This window comes from Pezoporus wallicus, unplaced genomic scaffold (assembly GCF_028554395.1).
Source record: "Pezoporus wallicus isolate ANWC-B61680 ecotype Strahan unplaced genomic scaffold, APGP_CSIRO_Pwel_v1 contig_8542, whole genome shotgun sequence".
In the NCBI taxonomy this organism is placed as follows: domain Eukaryota; kingdom Metazoa; phylum Chordata; class Aves; order Psittaciformes; family Psittacidae; genus Pezoporus; species Pezoporus wallicus.
This window is the reverse complement of record NW_026640148.1, coordinates 3,614,369-3,636,726: the sequence shown is the minus strand read 5'-3', so window position 1 is coordinate 3,636,726 and position 22,358 is coordinate 3,614,369. Positions and strand designations below refer to the sequence as shown.

Genomic DNA, 22,358 nt, shown 5'->3' with positions numbered 1-22,358 from the left:
CATTTACAAAACTGTGGTCTCAAAACCAAAACCATCCTCAGCTCCTTCACAATATCCAGAGAGGAGGACTTCATGAGTGAAATGGTTCTGAGAACCATGGGAGTAACTTTGCTGTAGGCAAACCCGAGATCATCTCAGGCCTACCTGAGACTTTCCTTCTGGTTGTTGCCTAACACGTTATCGTACACCACAGACTTACCTGTGGCGTCCAAATTCTTTCCACTTAACACCCAGATCTTACTCCAAAGACTACGTCAGTAACTATTTCAACCCAGACACATCTAACATCATCATCTGCTACCAGTCCTTTGTGGGGAAAACTAAAGGTTGGGAGAAAGGGAGATGATACACAATACCACACTGTACGCAATACTTACGTCTAGTTCGGAAGAAAAATGGGTGATAATTACTCTCGTTTTTAATGGAAGGAAAAGGAACAATTTTTACAAAGTAATCTGTTTCAAACTTGAGATTTAGAAAGGGCTGGGATTCCATTCCCTACAAAAAGACAAGATTGCAACATATTTAAGATCAACTATTGTAACTGAAATTACCTTCCAAAAACAAGCCCACAGTTTTGCAAACATCAGCCAAAATTAATGTATTAAAAAATCCTTTATCTAACCCTCCATTACACACTGACATGAGGAATCAGTACTGAGCTGGATGTGGGCTATTACAGGTATGCAACCGTACTCCAGTCACCCAAATAAGTTTTCTGCTTCAAAAAAGCTTCCATAAGGGGACTGTATCTGTCTCAAGAAGGAAAACTATCATTAGCTTAAAAAATAATACTTCTGGGAAGCAACCTGCATCCTAGTAAACAGCACATTGTGTATATATTTAGATTCATATGCAGCATATAAACACTTTCGAGACTACTCATGCAATCAAGCAATAATGAAACTTGTCTTGAAACAAAGCACTTACTGTTCGTTTAAAACTGGGGCTGAGCTGCTTTGGATCCTTTAAAACCATCTGCTGGCATTGTCTTCCCTCTGATTTTAACTCCTCAAGTATTACTCGAAATCCTTTCAGGTATTCAATCCCTGCAAACAGCAGGGCATTTAAATAGGAGACTAATATTTCCTAATGCATGTGTTATTTAATTTGAATATACTTCATTTGTCTTTAAATATAAAACTTACCATTCATACAAAATATGTTTGTGGTTTAATACCTGGTTTTGTATGTCAGTTCTTCCCACATTTTCTATCTTGCCTATTTAGAATTCAACCTTTGGCAAAGGTTGCAATTACTATATACTTGCGTAATGCTTAGAGCAGAGGGGCCCACAACTCAGCTGGGGCTTCCAAATTATCACTGCAATAGAAGTTATCATTACCTCCACCACCCTTGGAGTACTTTATAGAGACTTTACGTTCATATTATTAGCAACAAAATTGAATGTTTTGCTATCAAGTTATATAAATACACCTTTGTAACATCTTCCTATCATTTCTGAGGCCACCAGATTAATGTGATAATGGTTGTTACAACTTCTTTGGTTCTAGTACAGTATGGGATAACAGAAAACTTGACTTAAGTGGAATGGAATTTATTCCAGTGCTTGAATACTTCCAGTTATTTATAACTGATGCCTGAACTACACCCTTTTATTTCAAGTTCCTCTAACACAACAAACTCTCAGCACAGTGCCTTTACCTTTCATTGCAAACTTCTCAAAATGGAATTACTTCATTACGTGACTAAACTGAGTCATGGTGATGTGAATGGCACAGGACAATGTCAGAGCGTCACTTGTGATATAGTTTCATGGCTCAGGTATCAAAGACTCTGCATAGTTCTTCAAGACTAACTCTCACTCCTTCACCTAATTACACTTTTCAGTGGAATTAAGTATTGCAGAATACACAGTTATCAAAGACACAGCCACGGCTTTTGTAAGCTGAATGCTACATAAATAAAAGTGGATTAATCTGAGTTTATGCCATGCTTGTCAAATAAAAACAAAACTAAATCCCAAAAGTCTGATTCTCCATGGACCTCCCCCATTTCACTGGTTTCATGGTTTTGTAGTTTTTTTTAATGTTTTACAATCTTGTAGAAGATAAAGACCATGAGCTCCCAAATGCGTTCTTTGGAACAAAAGCACCACTTGTGCTTACATGAAGACCATGAAAGAGAAAGTGTCCAGTCTCCATGTCACCCGAGATGTTTCAACAGCAGTTCTGTCCTCACGCTTCCAAAGGATTAACCTCTGGTCATTACAAGAAAGAACACCAAGCCTTGTTTCCCATAGAGATTTGATCCTTCCAGTCTACAGCTGAAGATTACCAAATGCTTTTAACTGCACAGTTTCACAGAATTAAGTGTAATTTTCATATATTCTTTTAAGCCCCAGAAATGAATCATTATTTTTTTACTTTAAAATTATGGAATAATGATTAAATAGTGGGAGACAACAAAAAAAAATGAAGCAAAACAATGTTGAGCACACCCCCCGAGTATATTTACCAAATCATGTGCTACTGTGCTAACATACAATGAACATTTTAATATACACACAAAAAACCACCCAAATTTTAAAAAGGGTAAGATTAAAAAGTATTTAAAAATATAATTTTTATTTAATGATATGAAAACCTTGTTCCCACATAAAATATTAATCATATTTTTGAGTGAGAACTATGGGATCGAATACGCTTTGTTAGTTTTTAACATCTTGGTTTCACACTGTGATATGGCAATTCAAAGGTCTGGTTCCAAGTTTCATTACTTGGTTTTCATGGCTGTAATAGCTGAAAAAATAACCCTACAAAGATATATTGACCCAAATGGAGGAAATGTCTCACCACGTGCATTTACTAAATGATGATACCAATTCTTCACTCCCATCCTCTAATTATGCAAAGGTTTCTCCTGAGATTTGACCTATACATATCTACCTTCCCTGATGGCAGAGAAGCAGATATTGTTTTCAGCAACAAAATCACATCACAAAGAAAACATTTCCAAACATGCTTTTTCAAAAAGCTCTTTCCATAGCATGAGTTTCTTTCAAAAAGCAGTTATTTTCTCTCTCACACCTTTACCCTGAAGAGACACATTAAGTTGGTTTGGGTGGTTTTCTTTCCCTTTTTTTGTGTTTCAATCTGCTAGGTAGCACACTACTGACAGCCACTTGCCATCACAGAAAAGGTCAGCAAATTTGGAGCCCTTCCCTTTTTGTGAAAGAAGAATGCTTAACTCAGAGAGGAGAGTCTGACAACCCCTAAGCACTTTGCCACAAGATAACCAGTGAAGGCACAAACCATTTTCACAGTCACTCCTCACCTCATTACAAAGTACTGTGAAGATTCTACTATTTAAATGTCTTGTTTGCATAAAAATAACAAAACTGATAGCACTTTGTGCACTTCTGGCTCCAACTTCATTGCTGTGAGTTTCCCTATGAATGATGCAATGACCGATTTCCATGTGTGGCTCCGTCTCTGTAACCTTACACAAGAACCCTTTTTTCCATTACAATATTTCCCTGTATTATTCCAGCCAGTGTTACTGTGGCAGGAAGAACAAGTGTTTCCACAGCAGTATGTGGCTTTTTGTCTTTCACTATTGATTAAGAAAAGAGGTTTCTCAAGATTTATCATGAAGTTTGGGGAAATGCTGTACTTTACTGGAGTACTGAATGGCTTCAAACATCGCTGAAAAGAATTCAAGAGGTTTGCCTTCATGTTTGGGATGTTTAGTTTTCAAATGTCTTGCTAATCATGATGCCTTCACAGTACTGGCTAATACCTCAAGGTACACTAGATGCTTTCCCAGCTGGAGACCAGTAACGAGTGGTGTCCCGCAGGGATCAGTGTTGGGTTCGGTCTTGTTCAACATCTTTGTTGCTGACATGGACAGTGGGATTGAGTGCACCCTCAGCAAGTTTGCCGATGACACCAAGCTGTGTGGTTCGGTTGATACCCTGGAGGGAAGGAATGCCATCCAGAGGGACCTTGACACACTTGTGAGGTGGGCTGATGCCAACCTCATGAAGTTTAACCATGCCAAGTGCAAGGTCCTGCACCTGGGTCGGAGCAATCCCAGGCACAGCTACAGGTTGGGCAGAGAAGAGATTCAGAGCAGCCCTGCGGAGAAGGACTTGGGGGTGTTGGTTGATGAGAAAATGAACATGAGCCAGCTCTGTGTGTGCTCACAGCCCAGAAAGCAACCGTATCCTGGGCTGCATCAAAAGGAGCGTGACCAGCAGGTCAAAGGAGGTGATCCTGCCCTTTGCTCTGCTCTTGTGAGACCTCACCTGGAGTATTGTGTGCAGTTCTGGTGTCCTCAACATAAAAAGGACATGGAACTGTTGGAACAAGTCCAGAGGAGGCCACGAGGATGATCAGGGGACTGGAGCACCTCCCGTATGAAGACAGGCTGAGAAAGTTGGGGCAGTTCAGCCTGGAGAAGAGAAGGCTGCGTGGAGACCTCATAGCAGCCTTCCAGGATCTGAAGGGGGCCTATAGGGATGCTGGGAAGGGACTCTTCATTAGGGACTGTAGTGATAGGACAAGGGGTAACAGGTTAAAACTGAAACAGGGGAAGTTTAAGTTGGATATAAGGAAGAAATTCTTTACTGTAAGGGTGGTGAGGCACTGGAATGGGTTGCCCAGGGAAGTTGTGAATGCTCCATCCCTGGCAGTGTTCAAGGCCAGGTTGGATGAAGCCTTGGGTGACATGGCTTAGTGTGAGGTGTCCCTGCCCATGGCAGGGGGGTTGGAACTAGATGACCTTAAGGTCCTTTCCAACCCTAACTATTCTATGATTCTAGGAAAAGGTTCATGTGTGGCAATGGGAAGTGTAAATCTGTAGTTCAAATAATCCTGTTAATTTTGATCATTTTGGCCAACTTTGTAATAGAACTGAGTAGACAGTCATTATTTTTACCTTCTAATGTGGCTGACAAAGAGCCTGTACTAGGAGTAGGGGAACTGTCAGCTCTAGTGTTTTCCTGTTAGTTGCATGTGCCCGCATTATGAGTATTACTTTCAATCACCTTAAGCCACTTGTCCATTTCATGATGGTTAGTTTAGTTAAAACCAGATAATATAATCAGTAAATCCACTTAACCTGGCACAAAGCAATTGAAACAGTCAGGACACTACTGTGAACCCCTCCACATTATACTCTTCCTTCAGGACACCTCCCATACCACATGTAAAATGTCAACATCTGACATAGAGACCAAGTAAGGGTGCCAGTGTCAATGTATATATTAAATATTACTAAAGCCTATTTTTTCAAGATCTAAAATTTTCTTCACATGCCCCTATCTTCTTCACATGCACCCATCTTGCACATCCCCCTCCCCCTTTGGAGACTACTGCTCTAGTGGGCAACAACGTACTTCCAATGTCATTTACGTGATTGAGGAATATTCTTAGTGATCAGCCCCAACAAGGAAACACACTGAAGTCTGTATAGCTGTGATTAAATAATCTTTTCCACCTGTGTGACAACTGGCATCCTGAAGAATGTTTAAATGTATCAGCAATTAAACTCAATGCCACTGAAACGCACTAAAGCCTTGGGGGACATAACAAAATCAGAGCTACTGCACAGTTCTGAAGAGCAAGAAAAAGTCAACAACCTGGAAGAGTAAAAAGCAGCATGTGGACACAGGCAGCATCCTAGTTTTAGGAGTATTTCAAGTGAGCTAGTGAAAACAGCAGCTTTGTAAAACTCTTAAGAGTTTCTTTCTTCTTAAGTCTGAAGAAGCAGTTTGCTTCAATGATTTCAAGCATACTTTTTTACTTACATCAGATGGAAGTTATTACCAAAGACATGATGAATTAGTCCATTTCACTCTACTACTTACCAATGGCATTTGCTGTCCAAAGTATCATCACTGCAACCTGTTCATAACATGCATACTGACTGATAGTTATATTCTGCACATCTCCAATCACGTGCTTTCCCACTGAATTCAGGTAAGGTGTGCAGTCTGAAAATACAGAGAAACAAACACCCTAAGAAAAACATTCTAGCTGATGTTCTTGTGCCATACCAGCGCAAGTAAATCACAATCTGTCAACAGCATCTAATCTTAAAGACCTATTCAAGCAACCAGTTTCCAACATGACCTGCATCATCATATAAATAAAGAATTGGGCTCATTTCCTAACATTTCTTCAGGATTAAGCAAAGTATATGTCCTCTATTTATTCTATAAAAATAAGTACTATGTAGTAAATCTAGACAAAGTTTTTGTCTCAGGACACTGAAAACCAGAAAACTTTACAAAACATTGAGCACAACCACATTCACCAGTTGCAAAACCATAGTTCCAAAGCAGATTACCAGATTATAATACGCGTACTACAGTAAGAGTAAAAATGACACAGGTTGGCACTCCCAAAAGAGAACAACTTTTCCTCACTAATTACTCTAAAGAATATGAGGACTGACATTAATTTTGCGTATGGACTGTGCTTACAGCAATAAAATGTCGGTCAAAGATCAGAACATTCGAGAACAATCAACAGTGTGAAGCATTAGAGTTGGTGCTCATGAAGTGCTTCTTAACCATGATACTGCTCGATCCTGACCACTAAGAACATGCTGCCTAAATCCTAAATCTGTCATCCCATTCAATAGCCACAATCCCATAGACCATTTTACGGCCACTGGATCCAGTCAGAACTGGTTTTGCCTTCTTATCCTCGCAAAACACAGAGTATTTCCTAAAGTTACAGCTCTGCAAACATGTAATTAGACCTCAGCTTTCATTATCAAATTTAAAAACCATTCCTGACTTTGTTGTTGAACTTGACCATGTCTTTATGCATTCAAACCCAGAAGACAACCCCAGATTTTAGTACTTTTAGAGCCTTACAATATTCAGCCTCATATTTTGTGACAGGAGGAGAAGTAGCAGCCAAAGAACTCAACAGTTCTGGAGCACAGTGTACATGAAGATGTGCATGCACAAACATTCTGCTTTGGAGGTCATGAAGCCAACAAAATCAGAAAAAGCTGATCTGCAGCTTTATAATACTGACTGATGATTAAGTCTAAAAAACCTGAGATAACCTACATGCTATGTATTCGTCTACACACTTGGTAGAAACGAAACATGGAAAATCAGCTGATTTATGCCAATACAGGAAATCCGAATTTAATTCGGAGGTGTGAGCTTAAAGGCAAGGAAAGAAAAATCATTAACTGAAAAGCAGTTTTAGAAAGTGTCTTTTTATTATGAGTAACAATGTTAAGGGGTCTTTCATGTAACTACCACACAAATAAGAATAGAACAGTTTGTACAACAGTGCCTTTTACAAAAGCAGGGCAGTCGGTACTTTGCTGTTTGTAGAATTCTGTTGCTATGAGTGAACTCAATGACAGCATGAACTTCCTCTTAGGAGGATAGAGGATCTCTTTCAATGGAAAATTTGAAGTAACAGTTTTTTGCTAGGTCTGGATCTAATTTACAGCAAGCCCAAGATTTTGGATCCTGGTTACTACAATTTTATGGTCAAATGACGATTTGCCAAAACGGAATATAGCACAAATGCCTGAAGTTTGACTGTGAGTCACTGATTTACATTTTTAAGGAACAACAGATTTAGGAAGAAACCAGCAGGGAAAAATTGCACTTTTCAGAAAATCACTTCTTTTACTTGAGTGCAAGGGAAATGCTAGAACATACAAACATTTGTTTTTCACCTGAATAAATAAATAATCTAACCAACTAATTTAACAACATCAACCACAGCTCACTAGAGCTGCTGTGTAGCAAACTAAAAGCCTTGAAATCACAGCCAGCAAGCCAAGTTCTCTTTTGTGCTGGCTTATTCATGATAAGTATGTATTTCCCTATTATATGAACTCCTTAGCCTTGATAGCAGGGAACTCTTTTCCTAGTTCTGCAGAGCTCAAATAACTCCTTTGTCCAGGAAGCAAACAGCGCCAGCAGAACTCTGAATTAACACTTGTCATTGGTTAAAGACAGTTCCTGGTGCCAGAACTAATGGAAAAAAACAAGACAAATACTGGGACTTAAACAGACTCCATTGTGTTAACTAAATGTGGGGATCTCTGCTCTGACTGATGTTATTTCCTGGTTTTCTTTGTGTAGCTTAAAAAAAGATCGGAACTTTTCTGTAGCCATCACTTACCTCTTGCACAATCTACCATACCTCATTTTTGCTCATTTTAAGTATCAACATCAAATTAGATTTAAAAAATATCTACAGTGAAGGACTGCAAATTCTTAACATAAAAATACAGGCACAAAAGGATGAGTGGAATGAAACAAAAGCACTATTGTTAGGTTTGCAGATACATACTCTCACTGGTGAAATTTTACCCACATTCAGCACCTGAGGTAATTTCTGTGGCAAAAAAAAACCCAACCAATCTGTGACATGCACTGGCATTAATACAAACATTACTGCTGTAAATCAGGACCTTCTCTTGATGGTACATAGGGTTTATCTTGATGTTGGCCACTAACTGCCCAAATAGATAAATTCCCAATGCAGTCAAACAGTCACTGACTAGACAGCAGAGATGACAAAAACTTTTAAAAAATGAGAATAGTAAAATACAGCAATTTAGCAGATGGTTGAAGACTTCTCAAGTATTATTGCTTCAAACTGCTTATTACTGTTCTTATGCTAAAGATTACTTTCCTCTTATTTTAGCTGCAAAACAGACCACATTTCCCACAGTACTACAACCATCTGTGTCACTGAAAATGCAGACAGGAGTTTTCCACTAACCTGGTCTTTTAACACTGTAGCTAATGAATAGTTCCAACTACTTCAACTAGATATCATCTTCAATATTCATATTCAAATCCCAACTACCTTGTCTACCTTGAGACACACTTTACACCATTTTCCCCCCAAAATTACACAAAGATATACAAAGCTTGATATAATCCTTTCCTATGACTTTATGTGGTGAACCTTTCAATTATTGTATTCTTTCACAGAATAAAATCATAATCTGTAATTTTCCAGCCAAAAACTGGGCAGATGATGTAGGCCAATTTGAAAGTGAAACTACTACAAATTATTAGATCATTTTATTAGCAGTGAAACACAGACAGGAGAAGATCCATTATACCCAGCAAAAACAAATCTAGATTTAAAAAAATACATCAATACTAAAGAGTTCATGCTACTCTCAGAGCCATTTTTAAGAGAGATACAATCAACTAGGTTGGAAAAGACCTTTAAGATAAAACCCAACAATTACCCCAGGCCCACCAAACCATGTCACTAAGGGCCTTATCTACACAGTTTTTGAACTCTTCCAGACATAGGGAATTCACCACTTCCCTGACAGCCTGTTCCAATGCTGTTTCAATGAAGAAATTCTTCATGACATCCAGTCTACACCTCCCCTGGCGCAGCTTGAAGCTGCTTCCTTTCACTTGTTACTTGGGAGAAGAGACCAGCCACCTCCTCGCTTCATCCTCCTTTCAGGTAGTTTTCAGAGAGCAATAATGTCCCCCCTGAGTCTTCTCTTCTCCAGACTAAACAACCTCAATTCCCTCAGACCTTATATATAAGACCTGTGCTCACATGTTCCTATACACTGACAGCTGTGACGGAGTCCTTTATCTTTCTGTATATAGTGCAATTTTTCAACTTACTGTCATATTTAAAGGTGATATTGAGCAGTCCATTGTTCCTGGTGACTGATGACAGCCCCTGTAGAGAAATATCAAGAAAGTAATTTAAATAAAGTAACCTATTTTGAACTCATGTAGATTTTTATTTTATAAATAGTTCACTGGAGGACGAACGAGCTTGTGATTTTTTTCCTTCTGTTCTGGCACATTACCCACCAGTCTGACCACAGGCAATGACAGAATGGGTTGTACACATCTGCGTGTGCTCACCTGTCAGCAACTTTCCAAATGTAATAATCAAAGAAGTGAAAACAAAGAGAAATTGAAGCCTGAATGTAGTATCTGCATGAAAACATGAAGTTGTGACTTAAGTAGTACGACCCCAGCAGAGGCGAACCACTTATTTCTGAAAGTGATGTGACATTCTCAACTTCTACCACCCAGGTTAAACGTGCCCGTACAAACCCCACATCTTTAATCAGGGTTTAATGACAAGTCAAATTGGGCTCTCCAGGGCAAACACAGTGCAAGGAAAGAGAATGTCAGTCAGAAAAAGCTGATGTCAATTCTGCAGTCATGAAAAAGAGTATCAGAAGTTCAAACAAAAAGAAGGAACAACACTGCCAAGCACTGTGCTCATAGCACTTCAGCTCTATTTTCTTGGTGAAGGTCATTTTGAGGAAAGAAATTAAAAGGTAGGAGCAAAACAGTACAAGAACTGATTAAAGAGAACTCATCACCTCTCAGACACTCTTCAGCTCCAAACAGGTGCCTGAAGGATACTCTTTCCTATCTGTCTATTGGGCAAACAGACACACCGCATTTTCAGCACATGCTAAATTTATCTATAATCAAGTAATCCTTTTTTTTATTATTTTATTTATTATATTTTAATATTATTCAATGCTCACAAGAACTACACCGAACTCAAAGCTTAACATAAACTGAGGTACAGTAGCCACGGTTATGTAAAGTGGCTTATGGGCCTGGTTCATCAGCACAACCAAACTGTACATTTGAGAAAATTACTACAGAGCAAGTATCAATGTCCAGTGTCTAGGTACGTGCCTACATCTATCTTTCATCAATTTATCTTATGCAGATATAATTATATGTAATTCAAGTTTCTGTGCCTGATATAACTCCTGTGGAATTTACATTTCCATGTCTTATGTGGTTTATGCACTGGATCACTTTTCTGTTGGTTTTTTGTTGTTTTGTTTGGTTTTTTTTTATGTGAGAGGCCTCCATCATTTTACCACGTGTCACAAACTTTTTAAAGAAAGCCTTGCTGAGAACAACTTAATTAGACAAAAACACAGATGGAGAATTTAAATTTCAATCTCTCCCACTGATTATTGGCTAAAATCAACAACCAGTCAAGGAAGAACAAACGAAACAGTGGATTTCCAACCACCATAATTCAGATGATGCATCTCATGACTTTTCCAGTAGAAGTTCATATTGTAGAAATCCATTACACTAGACCAGACACCTTTTTCCATTATCAAATACTATTAAAGCAGATACTGCCATTCTTGCCAGTGTCACAGAAACTGAGGACCAGTCAGAGAACTTCTATTACTCTCCCAAGCAGGAGTCCAGACACATATGCAGACTGGTGAGTCTGCTCTCTCTTCTATGGCTACGGAAAAGAATTTCACCTTAGCCTTCAGAAATCACTGAAATTGGTTATGAAACACAGAATATTGCATCACCCTCAACAGAGGCAAGGCTGAAAACTGAACAATGATTTTTATTGAGTAGTATCATTTGCCTTGAAAGCCAAAGGCAAATAACATCATATTTACCATTATCATTAAAAAAAATACCAGTACTCCCCATTGACACAGAATTGTATCCAGGTTTAGTACTACAATGTAGAGAGCAGAAGTTAACAGTATAAAAGGACTCAAACAGTAATTGGATGTTGTCAGGATCACTCCTAAATATTCACTCCATGTCACTTAATAGCCAGAAACAGGAAGTTAGAAAGAAAAACAAGGTATGAGTTAAGTTACCATTAAAAAAAAAGTAAAACTCCACATAAAGGATGGAAGTAAATCAGATCTTGATAAGATTGTTAGAAGTTAAATTTGTAACGTCGCCTTCTTAGGTGGCTTTTCATTTGTTTAACTTTGATTTAGTTTGGCATTAAACATGCTGTTACACAAAACTGCTTCCTGAAGCAGGAAGGCATCGAGTTTTTTCAGTCTTAAGTCTTCTATGAATACCTGTTCTAGTCTGACTCATTTTCTGTTTCGCTTAAACTAAATGTCATTTAACTGACTACTACTACAGCAAAACAAAGACATGGTGTTTGATTAAAAAAAAGTACTGAGCTTTCATATTTATAACTGCAGATAAACATCATCTAATTTAATTTTTACCTGTCTTCCTTTTGTGTCCTAGAGCTGAAGTTTTGAGAGACAAATTTCACCAAACCCCAGAGAAAGTCAGCACAAGTAATTTAATTCATTAGATGTATCTTTTATATCCCATATATTCAAAAAGTACCATGCAGCAGTGTAAAGGTGTCATGGCACCTTTAATTGCATTTCTGCTGGAATTATGGTGACATCATAAAATACGTAACAGTTAGGAAGAAATCAATGTATCACTATCGTTAATGCAGCAGATGTAAAAAGTAAATATAAGGCAAACTCAGCTGAACTTAAGCAGCCCATGGCACGCACTGGTTGTAAAAACTTGCTCCAAAGTGTACAGAAGTTGAAAAAAGCTGGCATTAATCAGCAAGAAAATGAGGATCACCTTAAACTGTTGAACTATGTAACTGTCGTATCAGTAATGCGCTAAAGCATGTAAACTGGTCAGACGATTCCATCATGCTAAACTTTGGTATTAATCCCACAAGTAGTTACTGCTCTAAGTTTAAAAATGTACTCTTCCAGGAAGCAGTCCCTTGTTTTAAGCCATAAATTAACTGCTATTTAAATGGCTTATAGCTAAGGCAACTTGTTTAGAACATCATACTTTAAAACTACTAATGTTACGGCCTCAGGGCTCCACATTCTTAGCTAATTAACCACTAACATTTAACTTAACTAATTAACCACTAACATTTGTTGAATTTACATGCAGCTTGTATTTTATTTTGAACCTTACTAGAAAGCAAGCCTCCATTGCCTGGAGCTTTATCTACAAAATCCCTTTGGTCCACATACTTCTATGCACATTGACTGAGAAGGAATACATAGGAAAGAAAACAGACAAAACGTCTTTTATCAAGAACTATAGACCGCTGATCTTTAAACAGATAATTGAAGTTGAAATGCACACAGATTAAATTAAAAATAACCTTATCTGTTAAAAAGCAAGCATGTGGGCATATTATCTACAACATTAAACCTCAGAATATCTGAGCTCAAAACACCACAGAAAAACACGGTAAGCTAAGCTCCAAATCCTGCATCTATGTTGGGCATTTCCATCATGTATCACACACCCCAAATCACAGAAATCAGGGTTGGATCTATTCCTCAATCCACATGAACAGCTTGAATAGGTAAGGTTAAGATCCTAAGATACCCTACATCAGCACAGTTCTGAATAACACTAATACACATCATCTCCTGAAGAATTAATAACTCATTTGGATATTCAAGGCATGTGCAGGCATTTTATTTAAATACCCATCTTTCAACATGTATTAATAAGAGGCAAAGACTATTACACGAAGTTAACCTGTATTTTTGTTCATTTATGGTAACAACTTAATGAAATGCACTTACAAGTCTTTCTACCCATTACTACGCCACAGAGTAAGGATTACACTTCCAGAAACAAAGTCTAAATGTAATTTTTAACCACAGGAACTAAATGTGCCTCCAAGGAAAGTTAAACTAATGTCTGCCATCAGAGGCAGGGATTAAATACAATGGAAAAAAATTTAAAAATCTGCTTAATTTTTATTGTTGAACTTTTCCCTCTTCCTTTCATTCTAGCACATAGAGAGTTTCACATTTTAAATTAACATCTGGTTTTTGTATTTGACAATTCCTGCCAGAGACAGCATTGGTGTTTTCAGAACTGTCCTATGAATTACCATTTTTACAAATAATACTGAAATATACTCCGACATTCAACTGTTGTTGAGCAAACACTCTTCCATTCAATAAAGGCAACAGGGGCGCTGTCAGGCAGCCACTTTAACATCAATACTAGGAAACATAGATGCTAACACTAATTACAGAGATCTGGTAAAGGAGGTAGGAAATCACTATCCCTCAGGCGTAGCCTTGTGCACCAGACCAAAACAGTAATCATGATTCATCTTTCACATGTTGTTAATCAATGCACACATGGTCCTAATTTCATGCTCCCACAAGGCAAACTGAAGAAACAATTGTTTTTGAACTCTAACATCAAGACGAATAATCAAGGTTTATCATACTCATTGCTCAGTAAACTAAAAGCTTTATATTTGACATCTGCTCTTTTCATGGTACAGCTTTCTGATGCTTTCACACAAGTTAAAATATTTTCTATTTCTACAGTCATCAGTAAACAGATTATCTGCACTATTTATACACCTGCATTTTGGATGGCTTTCAACAGCGTACAACAAAATACATAATCCACGCTAATATTTCCTATATAACTTGTATGTATTACATTGACCGCAGAATGAATTCTAAACCCTGGCTTGATGGGTTTATACTGTACTAATCCACTATAATGAAAAAAAAAAAAAGCTATTTCATATAAGAATCTGGGAAATGTAACTTTCTTTTAAGAGTAACATGTAATACTTACTTTCATAAACCAAACATAAGGAACTCGTACTCCATTTGTGTAACAATTGTCCAGACCTTTTATGATCATCAAGTATCTTTTTTCACAAAATGACAACATTATCCATGGTTTTATGGTTGACTTCCCACATAGATAATTACACTTCGTCTGAACAAATTCTCCTGCCATTTCACTAGATATGGTTTTCTCAAGTTCCTCCTCTCATGAAAGGATATTGAACAGCTGCTGACTTAAATACTGCCAAAGAATGAGCTGGTTCCTGAATGTACACACATATAGTCATATACCAGCTAGCTTCACAGGGGTCTTTTAGGATTCTGGGGGTTGAAACATGCTGACTGAAGATCCCAAATTGTAGTGTATCTAAAAAAAAAAACCCAAACCGAACAAAAAAATAACCCACAAAAGAACACCAACAGTAGAAATGCCTTTTCATTATGCCTCATTCCTGGGTATTTTAGTTCCTATTGAAAAAAAGGCAATGTGGAAAGTTACCTTAAAACATTAGTCAGTCTGATAGTAAGAAATCACTTAAAGAAGAAATACTAGGAAAAAATATTTACAGCCTGACTCTTCAGTATACAACATGGCCCCACAGAGCTGTTCACTGACTGTATGTCAACTGGTTCACTTGGAGGAACAGACGGTTCCTAAAGCCACAATCTAACAACAGAAGCAAGTTTCATCTCTGCTATTTGCTGCCTACCGTGAAACTCTTAAATCTCCGAGTCAAACCCAGGAATTCAATGCAGCAAAAGCATGGCAGGAAAAGGGCACCAGCTCTTATTGCTCCCATGCAATTTGCAGGTTTGCCTAAGAAATCTTCTAGGGTTTGCAATGTCACGCGTATTTTTTTCCCCAACTTTCAAGTCTGGTAAATGAAATTTTCCACTTTCAAGTTAGATTTCCAACTTTCAGTTTGGTAAATTAAAACCTCACAAAAATCCACACAAACAAAAAGCCCCTAAAATCAACAGCATATTTTCAAACAATAGGCACTTCCCACAAACACTACAGAAATGTCTAAGGATATTTGGACAAAAGCCAAAAGTCTGTATTTAAACCACTGTTCTCTTAACTGTGGGATATGACCCCTAGCAGGCCAGCTGGGAGAAAAGATGAGGTGTTTGGGAAGGGGAGGGGGAGACAAAGCCTTGCCAAGACAGGTGCACAAATGGTGATTGTGACTAGGAAGGAAGGGGGTGCAAATGGGAAAGTTGTTTTTAGAGGAACCCAAGACAAATTAATTTGAGAAACACCGACTTGCACTATAAACAACAAACAGAGTAACCCACATGTGAAATAACAGAGGAGAAATGAATGCAGCCTGTTCTGCATGCTTACTGCTTCACGTATAACACAGCACACTGTAAAATGAACAAGCTAGCTAATTATTCCACTCATAGAATAGACGTCGTCTTATGGTGGGAAGTTATTATCCACAGGGCCCCTCACTCTTAGAGGAACAATTGCACAAGCTCTGGATTTTAGCTTATGCCCCAGCGCTTCTAAACTAACCTGTCTAGGAAAAAGTTACAGAATGAATTTTCACTCATTTAACTGACTGCTCACTTAATGTGCAAACGTGCAGAGCCACAAACTGAGGCCCAGACTTTCTCCCCCAAAGATACTCAAAGAGAATTAGAAGATAATCAAGAAAAGGTTTCAAGAGGCGGCTGAAGCATGAGAGAACAACAGATATATTATTTATATTAATATATATGTAGATGTTCATTCATTTTGCTCACCACAGTAAGAAATTGTGTAGGTTTCAAAGGAGAGAACGTGAGGAAAGCAAAGACCAGTACTTCAGAGCTATGAACTGTATCTTTCAAGATTTTATGCACATAGAGGCTTGCTGCTTCTCCTAAATCAGCAAGTACTTCCAAGTCAGCCAGATCCAAAAAGAAAGTTTTTTTCCTTTAAAGCCTAGCATATGCAATGGCTGAAGAACTGGAGAACAAATAAAGGGACTTATTTCCAAAATCATAAATAGCTCACTAATAGTGTACTGCTGCCAGGTCCCTACCTTTCAAATTGGAAACTCCTCGCACGAGCTCTTTGTTTGATCCCAGGTTTCACCCAAAGAAACAGAAAATCTGTAAAAGTAACTAGGATTGACTCCGTAGGTTCAGTTTTAAGCTTCAGCCAGCACACCATTCACCATTTTGACTATTTCAGCACAGCTTTTTTCGTTCTTCGCTTCTCAATCTAACGCCAAAGCGCACACAAAAAAAAAAACTTTATAATTCTGAGATAAATTGTCATCAAATGTGGATTAATTGCTTTATTCATAACTGTTCTACCTAAAAAATTCTAATCGCAAATGTACTGTGTTGCTGGAGATTTTAACTGCACACAAGCTTAGAGCAAGCAGAATGGAGATACTCCATCTGCAGTACAGAGTGAGTTTATCCGATTTGTAACTTTTGAAAGTGGTAAGAACAGCTGCTTGCAAGGAAATCTTTAAAGCAGAACATCACATAAAGGCTGGAATGTGAAAAATTTGACATAGCACGTCTATTTTGGTTTGTGTGTATTCACACAACATCTCCCCCAGTCCTAATCCTTCTGCTGTATTATTCTGAAATCACTGCAATCCTTTAGGAGCTTTGCAGTTGGAAAATATGAAATGCATATTCTTAGGGACTTATCTGAAATTCTTACTTACATGAATGAAACATACAGGCACAACTAAAGAAAGTATCACATCGCCACAGGAGCTCATGACTGTAAAGAAGACTAATGCACATTAATTTTGTAGGACCGACATATAACGAGCCCAAAGTTTTGGTTCTGGGCAATAGGACCACAAGGTAACTTAGCAATAACTCCACTTCACTGATTAGAGTGCCACAGAACTCATAAAACTTAAAGTAAATCGGATTTGGGATTGTCCCATCTTAATCCCTCTCTTTGAAGTAATGCAATTATTTTGGACATAAAACCCTATTCTTAGGGACTTAGAAACACACAATTGTACTCATCCATAAGATTTTAAAACTGAGAATTCATAAGCAGTATGGTTCAACTCCAGGAACAATCAATTACTTGCTTGCCAAAATCCCATGTTCTAGCTTTAAAGAATCTTTCACCATTCCCCTAACAGTATTCTTAATACCTCACATGAAACTTGTTTTTGCAGATGAAGTAACTATCTTTAAAATGATATGCACATTTCTTCCCCAAGTTATGATCCTTGTGAGCTACATAACTTAAAAAGGCTCAGTCAATGAGAAGCTAGCAATTTACATGGGATAGGCATCTACCCAGTAGCAATGTAAAGGTACTCATCACTAATTTCAATACCGTGAGGGACATAAGAATAACAACATACCAAAAAGCACCACCTTTACTCTATCTACAGCCATGCTATACAATCCCCTCATCAAAAGTGACAGGCAGATTGCTACATCTTCAAAACAGACTGGCACGACAACTCTATCAGAGTGGATGGCGAGAAAACACAATGGCTAAAAATACTTTTTGGTTAGAAGTAAAAGCTCTTGTACACCAACTAGACTAATAAAATAAACTACCTTTCCCTATAAATCTGCCCCCAGGAAACAATCAAGTATTCCTCCCTTTCCTCCTTTCACAAAGTTAATGGACAAGCTGGATAAGCTGGCTTCCTGCAGAGCCAGAAACAAAGTCTTGGTTATGCTGCCCTTCCTTCTAACTGTGTTAGAGGTACAGGCTTTGGTTCCTTCCCTACTATGCATCATTACTGCCCCCTCCCCGAGACAAGCATGCAGAGATTCTTGCTGCTGAATTATGCAGTAGTGCATATACATTTCTTCTTAGAGCCTCTGTCTAGTCCTGGTCCACAGAGATGAAAATTACTCCCACAGCTCAAGCAGAAATACATTCAGCAGTGAGGATTAGAAGGTCCAATGCTTACCACGTACTGAGGATCCACATGGTTGAACTTCAGAGGCACAGGCAGATACATTTGGTGGCTGCAGATTTAAAGCTTCAGCTGCCAGGGAATTTATACACTTCTGGTTACCCTCTATGGAGTACAGCTATCATCTGCAGCCAAAAAACCTCCATTTGGAATGTGTCAGAAATACACATAAAGCTTCCCAAACACTTCTGATCCACCTGAAGGATACTTGGATGAAATAATTGTTCAAATATTCCAGCTACACTGGCCCCTCTCTGCAAGCAAACTGGAGCTTCCCCACTCATAGCCATTTAAGCAGGGAAAGCCCTGCCAAAGGATGATCAACACCAGGAATCTGAACACAACAAAACAAAGCCATCCAAAATACTGCTTTCTGAGGAGACCTCCTTGAGAATGCCTCTGAGGACTGCCAAGCTTGAATAAAATTTACCTCAGAATTCACCTGATCATCAAGGCTGACTTTCTTCTCCTAGAGTTCTGGTTTTCACGCTCTGCAAAATCCATGTATTTTGTCCCTAACTGTGCTATTCAATGATCTCTTTATAACAGAATAGCTTCTGCTATCAAGATTGTTGAGGCTTTCCACAATGAGAAAAGGATGAAGAGAAGCCAGAACACATTCAAATATTCCTGTGTGCTCATCTCTCTTCAGTACTTGGATCTGAAAAGCATTAAGCACTGCTGAACGTTACTGTTGGAAAAAAAATCAAGGAAACGTTTGCGTTCTAAGTATATCTGTGCTGGCAGACTCTTCAGGCATTATGTGATACCAAGTCTTGTGAGGTTTTTAATGACTAAAAAAGGGAACCTAAATACAATTTTTTACATAGAGATTTAATGTTTTAAATAGTATTGAAACTCCAGTCGGACTGCATTCAGTTTCCACTAATAAAAGTCACACCCTATGGATATCACACTTTATAATACACTTGAACAAGTAAAACAGTTTAAGAGATGCATTTTTCCTACGTATTTCACGTTAAGTGCTTTTGAAAGTAGGCCAAAGCAAAGGTTACACATTCTATCCATATAGTACTTGGCTAGTTCATAACTGCCATTTTCATACTAATTAATACACTCCTTGACGTGGAACGTGATAGCTGCTAAAACACTGACACAACCTGTATCACAACCTGCCTGGGCTTTCAATTACTGCAGTGGTGCCACTTGCTTAACTACTCTTAAAACTCTTGCAGTATTTTCATTCTAAATCTTTTTCATGAGGGATTGCTCTTACCCAGTTCCTAAAACCTTGGAGCACTTTTGGGGTTTGTATTATTGGTTAAAATTGGATTAGCCAATTAAAAAGCAAGCTCTGGCAAAGAAAATCCACATCTTGATAACACTTAACTTTTCCGTCAAAGCAGCTTTCTTTTAAATGATAAACTCCCATTCTTACTAATAAATAATAATATGAAATCACACCTTGGGAAAAATAACAGGAAACCTAAAATCAAATACCTGATGTACAAATGCAGGCTTGGCATATGGGTCGACTCTCATGGCCTACTCTAACAAAATGCAGGAATGGTGTACAAAGTGCATTTAGCCTCAGGAAAAATACCACTGCTGTGCTGTTCTAAAGAAATCCCTCTGGTTTCCACACAAGCAGCACCAATAAGACCCAGACTCATTCCACACTAAGTCCTTACAAGTGACAGGAACCTAAAGAGAGGGTATCCTATTCTGTAATTTTACCTACCTCACTTAAATGGATAGAAATTAAAAAATCATTTTAGAATATGTATCAAACACATCAGCTGTTCAAGTGAAAAAAGAAGTCAGCAAAGACATATTCTTACACAGCATTTCCATCATGGTAACCTGGAAAGGTCAAGCTAGGCTAGGTGCCAGGGTGCAAGAGGCTGTAACTGATCATCACCATGGCGTATTTTATAATGCCCACAGACCAGCTTGTTCCTGTGGTGTTGCACATACATGTAAAGGAGGATGGTGACGATCCTAAAGCCTTAAGGCTGAAAACAGGTTCTCAACCTCACTTTCCTTCTCACCCAGTTCTCTATGAAACACCTTATGAAGCACCAACCATTAAAAAACCAACAACAACAAAACCACCCCACAAACACATTTTGCTCTATTTTGAACAGAAGATTCATCTTGTGATTTCTCCCTGCTCAGAGGCTTGGGAAACGCAGACTGATTTCCTGCTTTATCCATACCATACGAGACAACTTCAAGCAACTTCTTAATGCTTTAAGACAACTTAAAAAGATTTCAATTTTCTTTAACAAAATTTAAAAGAAGACAACTTCTTTTAAATGCTTTAAGGCTTCAAGCAAGCCATTTAAAACCTTTTCTGCCTTAACCTCTCCTCTGTAAAATGGGATAACAATTTCCCTTCCTCCAGTTGTCTATGAAATAACTTCATATAGCAAAGTACTCGGAGAAAGGACTGCCATTTATCCTGTGTCCACATACACACCACTCACTTGGCATCATGAGGTGAAGATTTAACTTCGTGTCCTTCGATGATATCCATAGTAACTTTTACAACAAATCCTTAAAATTTTCCTTTCTTTAAAAAGGGAGTGCTTTGGTTTTACATACAGATTTAACTATTTCTTGTAATAAAACTTTTCTGAATCGCCGAAGTTGAGTAACAAATCTTGACCGTATTAAGATTTGCTTTTTGGGTATGCAAATTCCATGCACCCAAATAACTTAGCTGATGCAGAGTTGATAAGCTAAGGCTTGACTATGAAAGAAACTAGATGCACAGTTTTCCACATTATAATTTGTTGATTATTGGCCTGAGTTGTTTTGATTAGTAATAAGGTGTGAGGTGAAGTTATGGTAATAGAATAATCAGGGTAAGTGGTAATAAGTGCTTATATAAATTTGACAGAAACTATTTGAAAGCTACAATACAATCTACTGAGGGTTGGGGGGGGTGGGAACCTGCAAAATATTTAGGAATGAACAAAGGAACAAAGCTCACATTCACAGTGGCAATAAAGTAAGTTTTCCACAAGGCGATGTTCAAGACACTGAATTACAATCTAGCAGAAATAGGTTGTCAAGTTAGATATAAAATCATCTGCTCCGATTTTAGTGATGGGGCATATTAACTTTTCTCTTGACTTTTAAGTAAATACTTAGCTTTGTGTAACAGTTTTACCATGACTGGACAAAAAACCAATCAAGCAAACACAGCAAGTATTATCTGGACCCTATTTAATCTCTGCCTAACCTGATAATGCTTGTTACTCTAGCCTACATCCTCCAAGGCATGAGACACACCAAATTCACTGCTCACCCATGTTCTGTAAAATAACAAAGAAAAAGCTTCAAAACAGATTTCTCTACTTACAAATACATGTCAGATCAAGATACACACACTCTCAGAAGGAAATCACATTAAACTTCTGCAGTTTAACCACGACTGGGTTTAAACCACGTGCTGTGGTATGGAATACCTCCCCGGCTAGCCCGGGTCAGGCGCCCCGCCTCTGCTTCCTCACAGCCTCCCCTCTTCCCTGGCAGAGCATGAGCCTCACAGAGTCCTTGGTCAGGGTAAACATCACTTAGCAACAACCGACAACATCGGCTTCACCAACGCTGTTCTCAAAACTAGAAGTCAAAACACAGCACTGCACCAGTTAACACAAAGGAAAAAACATGATTGCTACTGCTGAACCCAGGACATTTCCCTTTAAACACTACCATGAATTCCATTTTTCTTCCATCTCAACTTGGTCAAATCATAAAATAAAATGTGATTAACTGGTTGAAAGCAAAGGACTCAAACGAAAATTATCCATCAGGCTCAGTGCTCACATGGCCACTCCATGGTCCTGTTTTCTTCTCATCTGCTCTTCTCACAGTATTTCCCCCCAAATAGCACTGGAAAAGTTAAACTGACACCTCTCTTTCAATAAATGAATTTCAATCAGTCCCATACAGTACTTGTAAAAAACTGTATCCTTTATAAAAGGAAATGCACAATTGTTTCCAATCTTTTTATAACCACATTTTAATGTGCAGTAGTAGGAAAATGAAAAATTGAGTATTTCAGGATGTTAACACATGCTGAAGATAAAACTGTAGAAAGCTTTA

The 22,358-nt window shown here is 38.2% G+C and overlaps 1 protein-coding gene across 1 annotated transcript in view; it reads right to left on the bottom strand.

Moving 5' to 3' along the window:
- IL17RD (interleukin 17 receptor D) overlaps positions 1-22,358 on the bottom strand; it is a 47,982-nt gene that overhangs the window by 10,273 nt on the left and 15,351 nt on the right. The window contains exons 2-5 of the mRNA XM_057417709.1: positions 9,620-9,677; positions 5,834-5,959; positions 931-1,049; positions 378-498 (exon numbers count right to left, since the gene is read on the bottom strand). Of these exons, the coding sequence (XP_057273692.1) occupies positions 378-498; positions 931-1,049; positions 5,834-5,959; positions 9,620-9,677 (424 nt within the window). The remainder of the gene's footprint in view (positions 1-377; positions 499-930; positions 1,050-5,833; positions 5,960-9,619; positions 9,678-22,358) is intronic.